The 14,749-nt window shown below is 38.6% G+C and overlaps 2 protein-coding genes across 2 annotated transcripts in view; one reads left to right on the plus strand and one right to left on the minus strand.

The window, feature by feature from the left end:
• fgf13b (fibroblast growth factor 13b) overlaps positions 1–11,433 on the minus strand; it is a 47,087-nt gene extending 35,654 nt beyond the window's left edge. The window contains exon 1 of the mRNA XM_079565763.1: positions 11,218–11,433. Coding sequence (XP_079421889.1) covers positions 11,218–11,263 — 46 coding nt within the window. The 5' untranslated portion in view covers positions 11,264–11,433. The remainder of the gene's footprint in view (positions 1–11,217) is intronic.
• f9b (coagulation factor IXb) overlaps positions 1–14,749 on the plus strand; it is a 33,481-nt gene that overhangs the window by 8,014 nt on the left and 10,718 nt on the right. The gene's annotated exons all lie outside the window — the stretch shown is intronic.

Genomic DNA, 14,749 nt, shown 5'->3' on the forward strand with positions numbered 1-14,749 from the left:
GAAAAACAGAAGTTTCATCTGTAACTTCACAAAATGTGCAGGCCAGTGGCGGTTTACAGCAGTGTTTCCCAACCAGGGGTACGGGGACCCCAGGAAGTACACGAGGACATAGCAGGGAGAACATTTTCATCTAAAAAGAAGATGAAACTAAACAGAATTTCAATATTGCTTTAAAAGAGAACTACTTTTCAATGATAATATGCAGTAAAAAGTTTGTTTTTGCTTTATTTTTGTAACTCACAACACAACTAAATACCAATAAATCTGAGTTTAGCTGATCATTTTCTGAATAATTGGCTGCACTGTAAACTTAAGAGAGTAGAAATGAAAGGGGTAAAAGAGACAAAAAAGGTTTGGAACCACTGGTTTATAGTTTACTCACTTGACTTCTTTACTTTAGTATGTTTAAGGCTTAATTAATTTCTAATTATACTTACCTCTTTGTTTATTTTTCACTGACGGTAAAGGTAATTTATTTATTTATTTTTTCAGCCAGTTGCCATTCTCAATATAGAAGCTTTCACCTGGCAAAAATAAAAATAAGAATAATAAAAATCCTGACAGAGAAATTGAAACTTTCTCAAACAAATCCACTATTATCAGAATCATACTCACAACCAGATCATCATACTGTATATGTTGCATGAGGCAGTACTATCGCTGATGTCAATGTCAAGGCTAATGTGCACAGGCTTGAACTGACGGGAAGCACATCCACTTTATGAAAGCAGCATGAGCATTACAAAGGGTTAACCAACAGAGGGAAACATGGGAGAAACATGAGCTTTATGGCCATAATTGAACAATACAATCGGACAAACAGCTAATGGCTCTGGTGTGGTCGCATTATACAACATTACAGCAGCTGCAGCAGGAAGTGAACACAGCCCTGATTATTCAGCCACAAGTCCACATTACTGTCCTCATTACAGTGTTCATTATCAGGGCAGAGCAGAGGCGCGCTGTGGGGCAGCTTCCCGTAGAGGGCGCTGTAAAGACACAGCATGTATCAGATTGACTTGTCACACACTGTTACAGATGGGAACAGCCAGAGGGGCCAGAGAGAGACTCGTGCACTCAGGAAGAAATGTAGAAGCTGACATAAAGACGACATAAAAGTGAGAGGAAAGCTTTTGATAACAGAGGAAATAGGGGGAAATGCAGATGAGCATTTATCATTTCAATCACATCGCTCTCCCCGTTTCTCAGTCAGTTTCTTAGCATTAGCAAATTGGCATTCCCGATGCAAACCTTGGAGCCAGACCAAATCATGACTGTACATTTTCAGACATGAACTGCATCGTAAGAACTTCAGAGCCCATGACATAGTTTAGTAGCAGAAGTGTTTCCTATCCAAGTACTATTTAGTCTTATAAACAGCATTAACTCGAATTGGCTTGTGCAGGTTTAGGCATAATTAAAATCTTCTATCATTGTCTAATCTTGTTTTGGTGAAGCCCTATGTACTGACTGTTCCTCAAAGAACCTTGTATTCTTTACGTTCAGTTAACATTATATATCAATCTACATTTCTGTACAACACAATTATTCTTCCATCAGGCTGCATGATTATCTGTATCAAACTCATGAACGTAATAACCCGTCCAGCCATTTGCACTGCTCTATTGCACTATGACTATGTGGCATCTCCACACTCAGATCTGCTGCACGTCTGTAAATACTCACGCTGTTGTTCTACCTCAAATTTTTACTGTCTTTACCATAGTTTAAATTGAATCTTCTTATGCATGGCCTTAGAGTCTTATAGTTTTTATGTTTTATAGTTGTTATTTGTCTAAGTTATGTGTTATATGTTTTATGTTTCATGTTGCACAAAAATCCTACTTGTGAATCTGTTCATAACAATGGCCAGTAAAATAATTCAGATTCTGTCGACTCAAAAATCGACATTCTCAAATAACAAATAAATAAATCTGTCTCCATAAGGATTTACCACGAAACCTGCTAACCCTGAAGCGTAGATCTGTTTTATTGCATGTGGATCTTGTATTAGTTTGGAGTAGGGCCGGGGCGATATATCGATATTGAAGATAAATCAATACATTTTAAAATGACATATGGAATTAGACCATATCGCATATATCGATATAGTTCAAACTTGCACTGTAATACCTGCGTCAGGCAAAACTGAGCACTTCATTTTGTTCTGCCCTCAGAAAAAAGATTGAACTATTTTATTTTATAGGCTATTTTTATTCATTTAAATGTGCACCTTAATCAATAAAGTATCATCTATCCATCTATCTATCTATCTATCTATCTATCTATCTATCTATCTATCTATCTATCTATCTATCTATCTATCTATCTATCTATCTATCTATCTATCTATCTATCTATCTATCTATCTATCTATCTATCTATCTATTTAAGGAGCTTTGTTATACAGTGTTTATGTTTCCATTTTGTAGTGATTTTTCAATAAAACTACTCGTGTTTGGCTTTGACTTTGACTTAACATTTAATTTCACAGCTCTCACTTTGCGGAAAAATATCGCGATGCATATCACACATCGATATTCAACCTAAATATCGGGAAATTACTTTTGGTCCATATCGCCCAGCCCTAATTTGGAGGTTCACACTTCAAGGCCTTTCTCAAATGTAAACGCTCCAATAAAGTTCTTTAATGTGCTCTTCCCTCTTAATTTATTCTTAAAATATAAACGGCAAATGTAATTGCAATATACTTGTCAGAACAATCATAATTATGTTTTTTGTTATCCAAAATTGGGCAGACCTGTTGCATAATGGAAACTTATTATTAAGCCATTGAATCGTGTTTATAATTAGATAATGCAGAAAGGCTTTGTGTGATAACAAAACAACTGTCTTGCTGTGTGCTCGAATGCTCATTTGTTTCCCACCTACGGTTCAATGATCTCTGAGGCTCCGCATTAATCAAAATATAATCAGCTGCAGCACAGACCAATACATAATCCCCGGTAAATTACACACAAGATTTAACTGCTTTTTCAATCAGCGTCATTGTTTTTGGGGAAAGTAATAAAAAATAAAAAAAAAACAAGATGAAAGCTAAATAAAAATGATTCAATAATAATACATGTTTTGGTTGACAGATAAAAACTAAAGCGATCTACAGTATGTTTTACTTTTGCTATAGTATATTTCATCTGTGAATCATTTCTGAATTACTCTGAGTGTGAAAGAGACTTCTGAAATGGAGTGAGAGCCCTCCCCTTGTTCTTGGCCCTGCTGTAAATCTGGTCCTAACTGTCTCTCTCACTTCATTACGCACCGCAGCTTCACGTCTATTTGGCTCAGAGGAGGCCGCTCTGCTGCCAGAACAGTTTTGGCAGAAGTGAACGGGCCAGACCTTTGGAGCAAGGCCACAGTCATCACCGGAGTAAAAACTACAGCTATGGCACCGCGCGGTGGAGGCACGAGGAGGAGGAGGAGGAAGAGGAGGAGGAGGAGGGGGAGGAGGGGCGTTTATTCACTAGCTGTAATTCTACGGACTTACCACGAGAGGGAGACGTTTTATAAGTAAAGCTACAGGCAGACTGTTCAGATACACAGCATACCCCGCTTTAACTGAACACATGTTTCCCAGTTTGGCTTTACCCAAACCTAAAAGCTTCTTTAAAAAAAAGTGACTAAATAGTGACCAAAATTAGATGAACAAGGATTAAAATAAGCGACAAAAACGGGATAAAAAAAAAGCGACAAACAAAAATGTGTGACTAAAACGCAACAGAAAGCTGAAAACAAAAATGTGATGAAAACCCAACAAAAAAGCTATAAAAAAGGTTACTTTTGTAGGTCTTAGCTTTCAAATGAGGCGTTACGCTGGCCTATAGGCTGTGATCTTGTGGACTTGGGTAAAGCTGAACTGGACAAAATCTACTCGGTTAAGGCGGGGGTTAAGAGGTTAAGTATCACATGAATAATCAGTAAAAGTATTTTAATTCAGAAAAAAAAGATCATAGACCTATATGTTTAATTGTTAGCTGTGGTCCATTTTCCAAAGGCATTTCTACCATTCCTTAGAGTAATTAAACCCGTCTCACAACTTTCGCGGGGTTCGAAGTGAATGTCAGTGTTGCAAACAAGTCTGTAGGTTTGCTGTAAAAAATACTTTATATTTTGATGCAACATCTTTTTGCAGTACACTGAGGGAGGATGAACAATCTACTTAAATCTTAAATCTCTTTTCAAATGTAAAGTAAAGAGTGCTGCACTGCACTGTTTTTGATCCAGCACACTGGTTTGAGCAGTGGATGTGCATGTCTTTTCTCTAAAACTAAAAAGAAACATTTTTATCAGGGCCTCTGGTTGAGACGTCGCATTGATAAGGGCCACGATAAAGACCATGATGCTCTAGATGCTTGGGATGACTGGTATACAGTGGGAAGAAAAAGTGACCGTTTGGAATTTCTCACATTTCTGCCTAAATTCTACCTAAATTCTAAATTGTTCATAAAATGTGGTCTGATCTTCATCAAAATCCTAAAAATGAGTAAACAGTGTGTGCATTAACTAACACCACTGAAACATTTAGATTTTATCATATTTTTATTGGCCATAGCATGTAAACATTCACAGGAGACGGAGGAATAAGTAAGTAAACCGCCTGAATCTCACTGAACTGCAGCAGTTTTGTAAAGAGGAACGGTCCAAGATTCATCCTGATCGTTGTGAACGTCTAATCTGCAACAACAAAAAAGCGATAATTGCTGCAAAAGAAGGATCAGCCAGTTATTTAATACAAGGGTTCACTCACTTTTTCCATGCTGTTGTGAATGTCTCTGGTCTTTCCGGCAAATATCTTGATAAACTTGTGAATTCATTTATCTATTGATGATATCACGTTGTCCAGGCCCCGAGTCAACAAAACAGCCCCACACCACGATTCTCCTGCTCCATGCTTCACAGTGAGGACAGGGTTTTGATGTTGATGTGCTGTTCCATTTGTCCTTCACACATGACGTTGTGTGTTCCTCTCTGTTCAACTTTGGTTTGCAAAAATGGAACAGCACATCAACATCAAAGCCTTATCCCCACTGTGACGTATGGAGCAGGAGAATCATGGTGTGGGGCTGTTTTGTTGCCTCAGGGCCTGGACAATGTGCTATTATCATCAATAGATAAATTAATTCACAAGTTTATCACAACATTTTGCAGAAAGACCTGAGACATTCATAACAGCATGTGAATAAGTGATTACACCCCTGTATTAAATAGCTGGCTCATCCTTCTTTTGCAACAACAACTGGTTTCCTGTAGTTTCAGATTAGACGCTCACAACGCTCAGGATGAATCTTGGACCGTTCCTCTTTACAAAACTGCTGCAGTTCAGCGAGATTCAGGCGGTTTACTTACTTATTCCTCCCTGTCCTGTGAATGTTTATATGTTATGGCCATTAAAAATATGATCAAATGTAAATGTTTGGGTGGTATTAGTTAAAGCAGTAAACACTGTTTATTCATTCTTATGATATTGAAGAAGATCAGACCACATTTAATGACCAATTTAAGCAGAAATGTGAGAAATTCCACACGGTGTACTCACTTTTTCTTCCCACTGTATATAAAAATGCAATATTGTTTCTGTCGACTCAAGCACTAACCAAAATGCTGACTATCAAAAGACATCAGGTTGTTTTGACAAAGGCCCACAACTCACTAACAGTGGCCCCACGACCCACTTCATAGGCAGTTGAGAACCTCAGAAACTCAAAAAGCAATGGACAAGTTACAACACAGACTCACTCTTGAATAATTAACCAAACTTTTGTAAAGAAATAAAAACTTTTCAACCAAACTAGATGTCATTTTGCAAATAACCTAGAGATTTTCAGGAAAAGGCAAATCAATTTGTATGTTAATAAGGAACACTTCTAACTAAACCCCTGTAACTCAGGAGTACACTTGCTCGGCTTTCAAATCAATCTCCATTAAAACTTTGCATCTTTCTTAAATGACTCAAATGCTTGCTGACTATTTCCCTTTCACCTCATGCTCTTCCACTCAGATTAATCATGTCTCTGTTTGAGACAGAGCTTACCCTGATCAAAAGGTTAATGAGATCGTACAAAACTTTTAATCAGCGTCATTACAAGAAATCCGTAATGATTTCACATGGGGAAAGAGAAGAGATTAAGGCATTACCGCTGCCGTATGGAAGCCAATTTGACCAGATATGAGGAAATTCAATAGTGTAGTTAGTGTTAAATGATTTAGAGAGTGACTCACGCCAGTATAGCAGCTCGATATGACATAACAGCGATGGATTAATTGAGGGGAAAGTTGCAAGTGTTTCGGAAATCAAGGCATTTTTCCTCCACATGCACATGGGACAGTACATGTTAAAATGTGCTGTATATTTTTCAAAACTATACTCGGCCTGATAATACCTTGAGTAAGTGCACTTCTGAATAGACTGAGATACTGTATGATAGATATTGTGTTTTGTGAAAGCTACGAGTGGGCTGTTTATTAAACTCATGGCATACTTGAGGCCTAAAAACGCCATCATTGTGTTATTGTTGTTTTAGGAGCAGGTCAAAAGCTGCACAGTGACTAAGTTCTTATGTAATTTGTTTTTAGAGGGAAACAGCTTGCTCAATAATTCAAGTCATGAGGCGAAAAGTTGGCATTGCCACTCAATAGTATACCCCAGTGGTTACGGACAGGGTCAAGACTCCAGAGAAAAGTGGGCCAATGCACCCCCTGGAAGCATGAGGCTGAGTGGTTTAATAGAGCACGAGACAATGACGCCAAGGCAGCTATGAATTCTGGGATTAGTGGCACAGAGCATATAAAACAAGAAGCGTTTCCGGAATCCGACGACTGCTATACATTACAATGAAGCAATAGTGTGTTAGATGTGAACTAGTTGTTTCACGACTCTTATAATCTAACTTTATATATTGGATGTGCGACTTAAGCGAGCACATTTCTTGAGTTCAGCTTTACCCAAATCTTATAGGCCACTGTAACACCTCATTTGAAAGCTTAGACCAACAAAACTCATCTAAATGGATCTGTCTCCTCGCGTTGTCGTCACTTTTTGGAATTTTTTTTAGCACATTTTTGCCACATTTTCATCACTGTTTGTCACGTTTTTGTCACTCTTATGTTGCCTTTTTGTCCTTATCTTCATCTCATTTTTGTTGCTATTTGGACGTCTTTTTTCAAGAAGCTTTCCGATTTGGGTTAAGCCAAACTGGAGAAAATGTGCTCAGTTCAGGCGGGGATTAAGAGGTTAAATGTGCAGCAAAAAGTCACAATTCATTTCATTTGCTATTTTACAATTTAGCCCTTTCCTTATTAGGGCTGGGTACCGCTACATTTATTATACGATACCAGTACTTTAACGATACTTGGTTTACAATAACGAAGCGTGGACAATACTTTTTTTGACACCTATACTAAAATATTCATCATCTAGAACCAAAAAACAGAACAATAATTATTCCATAAAACACCATTTCTGTTAAATTTGTTCCAACCAAGTAACTTGTAATAGTAATTTTTGATAACTTTTAATTCTGTCACTGCAGCACCAACATGCATCAAAACGAAAGATATCATATTTTTTCTTCTTCTTTTACTTATCTTTTTTTTAAATTTTGTAGCTCAGTAGTTCCTCCCTCTAAAATGTAGTGGGCAATAAGCGAACTGGGGACGCACGATTCAATAATGGTATTGGATATCGGAGCCGATACTGGAAAAAATACGATATCGGGTATCGGCTACACTAGCTTTGGCTCTCAATGCCTTAAAAACACAACTTTTACCACCTAAATGTAAGTGAATATGGGGATGCTGTATGCCATTGTAAAGCTAAGAACCGAAAATGTATTTTTTGATCGCCATGCAAAAATCTGCGGTTAGCTATAGGATGCTAAAGCTAGCGGGGGCATGCTAATGCTAATAAAAACGAATCAAAGCTGGGACAGAAACTATGATAGAAATACCTAAAGCCTAATAAAATAAAATAACCACTCCTGAAGCCAATTATATGTATTTTAATTAAAGAAATAACTAACATATTTGTAATGATCAGATCACTTCATGTGAGTTGTTTTTATTAATGTAACCTAAAGCCTGTCATTTACCCAAGGATATTTAGCGTAGAAAAGTCATCCAAGTTAAATGTTTATCCAAGAGTTTATCAATAGATATATTTGATAATTTTCTGTAACATGACAATAAAATTTGACTTTATTGATCTTACAATGGACAAGAGTCAATGACATTTTCACTCAGAGAATGCCACTTTTATAAAAGTCTCTTGGTATCGGTAAACATCAGATATCGGCAGATACCCAAACCCCAGTTAAGAAGCTGGATCGGTGCATTTCTAAAGTGAACCAGCTCTTGGTACTGCAATTGTGTTTGTCCACTGCAGCACTATAATGCACCTTTAACCCACCATACTGATACAATATACATATATCCCAGCCCAGCTCAGCAAACACTGAACAATCGAAATGCTTTACAATACACTTCTCAAACTCAGCAATATTTCTGCTCACTGCTTTAAATTGAAACTTTTGGCCTTGTGAAACCTCGCGCATATTACTCGGAGCACTCTCAACATAATGCACATATTTCTCTTCATTTTCCTTTCCGCCTCTTTTCACTGCGCCGGTTTCTCTTTCCTCTAAACCCGCGTAGCCTTGTCAGCAACAACCTCATAGAAATAAGAAAACATGTCTCTCACGAGGGTTGTAAACAATGTGCTTGGCTCAATAAAGCGGGTCCCCGGAAGCCCTAGATGCAGAAACAATGGCCCTGCGGCGGCTTGTGTGTAATATTGATTGATTAAACTGTTCAGTGGTTGTACTTATTCACGCACTCTGGCCCTTAACACCAGTGGAGAGTAATCACATCTTGGTTACCGCATGTTGGAGCCCTAAATGTAGCTGACTCCGCAACTCTGCCATTGTGACAAATCAGGGATAGCACCGCACACGGTTAATACTGCTGCTGCTACTGCTACTGCGGCTGGAATATTGGATTCTGGGCGGATTATTATTAGTACTGCAGCAACTCAAAGCTCTGGGGTACTGTGGTTTTAAACTATTGCACTGGGAATCACAGGGCACTGCACATTTCGATACACGGCGCACAAGGCATGGTTTTTGATGCCGGGATTATCACAATAGGCAAAAAAAAGTTAGTTGTGGTCACATTGTTTTGAAAAAAGTGACAGTGTAGGTATTAAAAGTTACAGACAATGGGCATTTAGTTGTGTGAAGTATGAAAGTGAAAAGTGTACTGTGGTGTCGGATCGTTTACATGGGAAGTGAAGTCTGATTGTAAGTCTTGGCAGAAGTGATTAGAGTCGACCTAATCAGATCTTAATTGCAATATGGATTTACTGTGTGGCTTTGGCTCGTTGCTGTTGTCGATATTTGGGACTTTTGGTCCAGTACGAGCCTTGTTCACATTTTTATGTTGTTAACAGTGACAGAGAATCTCAGACAAATTACTGTATATGCGATTGAGCCTGTATGCAAGACTGAGTTACTTTTGTATTGTTGATTCACATCGTACAAAAGCGTTGGTGGCATGACCGCAAATCAATAGCACAATAACTGTTACATGGATTTTAGACTTATCGTGCAAAGGGGTTTCTTATCTAAAATGCCTTCAGTGTGACTCTACAATGTGAGATAAAGATAAACTGTTTTATATGTGTTGGTACAACTGCGGATCCTATAGGCCAGTGGTCACCAATTACATTCGCCCAAGGGCTAAAGTATTTCTCAACAGACACTTTAGGGTCAGCGCCTCTAAAATGAAACAAAATGAATTATGTAGGCTCTCAGGCTGAATGAAACTGTGAGATCAACAAAGTCTTATCTAAATTAACTTTCTGCTCACACAAATTTGAAGTATATTCTTCGTTATTTATGATCAAAGGCAGACAACAAACAACTTTTTCATGGAAGTAAATGCAGAACAACTGTTTGGGACTGTCTCTGGGCCAGATGGGCTTGGGGTAGAGGTGGGCAATTTATGCATACATAAAAAATGGTGATACATTGGAAAGAAAATTAAGAAAAAACAGGGGGAAATGTGGGAAAATATAAGGACAATTATAGTCTGTTCAGCACAATTCTCTGTTTGAGTGACAAAGCGATTTAAATTCAGATGTTGGCAGCACATTTTTGCATATTTCTGATGGTTTGGAAAAATATTGCTTCGTTACTGATATCGACAAAGACCCCAAATATATTGAGATGTTCATTTTTGTCCACATCGCCCAGCCCTGCTTGAGGACCCTGATTTGGCCCCTTGGCCGCAGGGTTCTAGCCTTGTTCAATGGGCCGAGTAACCACACCTTCTTTCAGAGAGAAGCACTACTATAGTTACTCAATGAATTGAAACACTGACATTTTCATTATAATTGGCCTGAACAAGCATTTTGTGAATGGAAATCACAAGCTCAAGGAATTTGTCATTATTTTTTACTAGCCTACTTAAGACAATAAAAATTAGTAATGACTGTTAAAAAAAAAAAAAAAAAAAAAAAAAATTAAAGCAAGCTTCCTTGGACCCCACTGTGGATACCCCTGCACTATTGCCAATCTATTTAACCCTATAATCACCTTCTAATTAAATCAGATCGCAATCATAAAACCAGGCTATTTTCACTGCAGGTTACATCCAGATCATTTAGATAAACTGACACGTATCATAATGTATCATACAGCAGATATGATTATTGCGCTCGTCTCGCGGGCAACACCCTGGCCGTCTCCATGGTGATGTAGTTTCCCAGGTTCCTTTGCGGCTCATCGCGCGTCGATTTATGGCCGTCCGGAGGGAAGGAAAATGAATTTGTGGCTGTTTGAGCGCTGTGTCGGCGGCTTAAATGAGACGAGAGACGCACCAAAGCTCCACAGAAGTGACTGCTATCGGTTTTGCTCTTAAACCAGACAAACGAGGCTGACTGTGAGCGCGCGGCGTAAAGAGATGCGCTGGGACTGACGCTCCTGGCAGCTTCTAAACGCTCGTTTTAACACGGGAAAGTGCGTCTGATTGTTACATCTTGGACAATAAACCCCACTTTAAGTCATCAGCGCCTTGTAAATTTAGTTTGCGGTCCAATTTACGAAAGTGCGGATGATTTCGCCCCCCTCACTCACAGGACAATGGGAGCTTTTTCAGCGCACACAACAAAAGCAACACCGGTGTCATCTTCACAACAGCACTGACCTTTGGACGCATCTTTATCCTCTTTCGATCTCAGTTTCCCGCTCATGGGGCTCCCTCGCGTCCTCCACGCTGCTCAGATCAAAACTTCAGGTGCGAGATGCGGTCCTCACTTTCTCATCCTCTTCCTCTGTTTTGTGTCGCTCTCTCTAACCCAGCGCCGGGAGCTCGGTGGTGGCAGCGGTCCAACTCCGTCCCTCCCCGTGGTCTCCTCCTCCTCCTCCTCGTCCTCTGCTCTGCTGCACAGCGACTGGGAGGTGTGTGTGGGGGGGGGGACCGACCCGTACCACTACCTTTACTGGCTGCGACTGTAATATCTGGTACAGGAAAAGGATGGGGCCAAGTGCACCCGCCAAAGGCACGCCCATGGAGACAAAGAGAGGTGGCACGTGTGCTCAGGCGTGGACCAATAAAAGTAAGAAACATGACCAGGATGTTCATTGTTAGGCCTGTTAGTCCATTTAATTGTCTGGTTTATTATTATTTTTTTTTAACAGGATGTAAATGAAGCACTCAATGTCATGTAAGCCTATAATGAAAGTACCCAAATATAAAAGCAAAAGCGTCGTCAGAATAGCTACACAAACGAGGATGAAAATATAACCCAAAAAAAGCAACAAAAGAGAGACAAAAACACAATTAAAAAGTATTATAGCCACAAAAAAGTGACAAAGAAGCAACAGAAGAGCAACAAGAACGTGCCGGAAAAGCGACAAAAATAAGACGTCCGAAACGTAATGAAAAGAAAAAACTATGACAACCAGACAAAAAACTATGAAAACACAACAAAATGTGGCAACAATGCAACAAAAAAGTCACGATCAGTTTTGTAGGTCTTCAGTGGAGAAGCCTTTAGATTTGGGTAAAGCCGAACTCAAGAAAATGCACTCAGCGGGTGGTAAGAGGTTTAAAATAAAAAGTTAATAGCCTGTTTGTAACTCATCATTTACTGTGATCAGTAATTATAGGGCATTAATTACCTCCCACTTTGTTTTGTCTTTGTAAGTTAGGTATAAATAGCGGCAACACTTAATAATATCTTTCAAAACTGCCCTGTAAGTGTTTGTTGTCCATCATAATGTCTATATGGTAATTCAGTGGCGTCAAGAGGCCCACCACGTTGCAGCAGAAACTTACACTGCAGTGAATAAATGCAAGAGCTGTGGGGTTAGATGAGTACAGGAAACAATAGTTAGAGCTTAGTCTGCAGTTTTACCCTGTCTTTATAGATCCCAGGAAAGAAATGTAAAAGAAGAAGATGTCTGAAAGAGAGAAGTTTCAATGTTGTATTTGTCCAGATCACAAATGAGACTTTTATAAATGTATGAAATATTGAACGAGAGGGTCAGTAATAAAATGAGATCTAGTTTTACCAGCGTCTTCACGTACTGTCTAAACTAGCTTCACAAGGGGCTTTTCTTTGTCTTGAGGCCGCTCATCTTTTATGCTGGATGTCACTGACTTAACAAAGGTCACCATATTCACAAGGTTGTCCCCACCCAATACCAGCAGATGCACAGTCAGCGATCTCTCCACATGCAAATGAACTTGTATTGATCAATTAGTCAATCCATGCAGGCAGTAAAACGGCTTTTTTCTTTTTTTACTCAGGGGGAAAGAACGTGGCAGAGTGGTCTCAAATTAGGCAACATCAATCACAGGAAAATCCTCTCAATTACAAATCTTTTCCTTATTCATCCAGCAACTTCATCCAGCAACATTTGGCTTGAATTTGTATTTCAGGGAGAAAGATACTCTGGCCTACACTGAGTAGTAGACAAAGGAAAACAACTCAATTCCTTGTTTTGTTTAATACATATGTCTTGAACGTTTACTTTGCTTTATTGGTTCTCCCCCAGTCGCTCTCTGGTGACGAGCCACTCCGAGAATCTATTTCCACAACAATGTAAAATATAATTGTTATTTTTAGTATAACCATTTTGGAAAAAAAACATGGGTTTGGTCACAAAGCAGAGTAATAACATGGTATTAGTTGGATGGAAATACCATGATAATTATTAGCTTGCACAACAACCCAGACTTTACTGGTGAAAACAAGATAATGATGCCAGAAATACACAGGGTTCTGCTGCCACAAACCTACCAATGCAGAAAACGTTTTAATGCAAAATATTTATGACAATATGTAAAATTAGTGTAAATTGTGGGATTAGTAATGTTCTGTCTTCATGGTAATACTTTTATTTCAATATGCACTTTATAATATTTTGTAAGAGCAGTATTGTATATGGTCCCTTTATGTAAAACATGTCTAGTCTTATTGAAACTCAGGCTGAGTCAGACGTGACCTCCCCACCTCACTCTGCCTATTCAAATCTCCTGCTGACTCTTTTACATGGCCTCACGTTCCAGCACTCACTCACTCTTGTGCAACACGTCTGTGACATAAGGCTTTGCTTATGTTCACACATGTCCCAAAAAGTCCTTTTTTTATTTCTATTATGGACTGTTTGATTGGAAGCATTAGAAACCAGGTCAAACCACAGCTGTCGGACTCTGTTTTATTCTGTGTAGAGCAAGGAAAGTTTATTTGTAGAGCATCATTTATACACAAAGGAAGTCATATCCTGCACAGATAGAAGGAAGAAGTACACAACAATTAAACACACCAAAAATGACTTGGGGTGAAACTATAATTACCTTCCAACCTAGCAGCACCTGGGGCACAAAATCCCTTTTTATAGAAATATATATATAACTGACTTCCTACATTACAGACTTGAAGGGAAGGTGCCGTTTGAATAAAGCATAACAGCAGAGTCATTAATATATTATTCAAAGTTTTATACTAATGTACGGATAATTCCTCAATTACTATAGTGTTTGTACCAGGGCAAAACACGTGCACGTCCAGAAACAGGCTTGTGTCGTCTCAAGGACTCCTGAATCCTTATATTGATCTAGATACCTTGAGTTCAGTGTTCTTTTTTCATTCGATTTAAACTGCTTACCGTGTGGATCGATGTAAAAAGTAAAAGAATAGTCAGTCTGATACAAGGACAAAAATACAGATGTTTATAAAACACAGTCAAACGAATTAATAAAAAGTTCATTTTCTTGTCTTTAAATATTTTTTGTAATGTAAGGTTCTCTTCCTGAGACAACAGTTACAGCTTGTTACAAGGACAAAAATGCAGATGTTATTATTAAAGAAACATCTCTTATTCATTATGTAAATATTCTAAATCGGGAACTTAAAATCGAAAATCAAATCAATTCTTGCAATTCTGAGAACTAGCCAAAACATGAAAACACATTATACGAAGATAAAACATCACCCATACTTAAATATAAAGCTTGTAAGTGCTCCAGATACTAACAGGATGTGCCTTTGGTACAGGTACAACAGAAGTTTAAGCCACTGGACAGTAACAAAGGTAAAAAGCCGTGTCAGGGGCAACTAGATCCCTACTTTCTTAAAATGGTTCATAGGCTTATTGGCATCGTTACATCCCTAATGATAACCTATAATAGATGGTCATGTTTAATTTTCTTATAGTGCACAAAATTAGAT

The sequence above is a fragment of the Gobius niger genome (assembly GCF_951799975.1).
Source record: "Gobius niger genome assembly, chromosome: 11".
In the NCBI taxonomy this organism is placed as follows: Eukaryota; Metazoa; Chordata; class Actinopteri; order Gobiiformes; family Gobiidae; genus Gobius; species Gobius niger.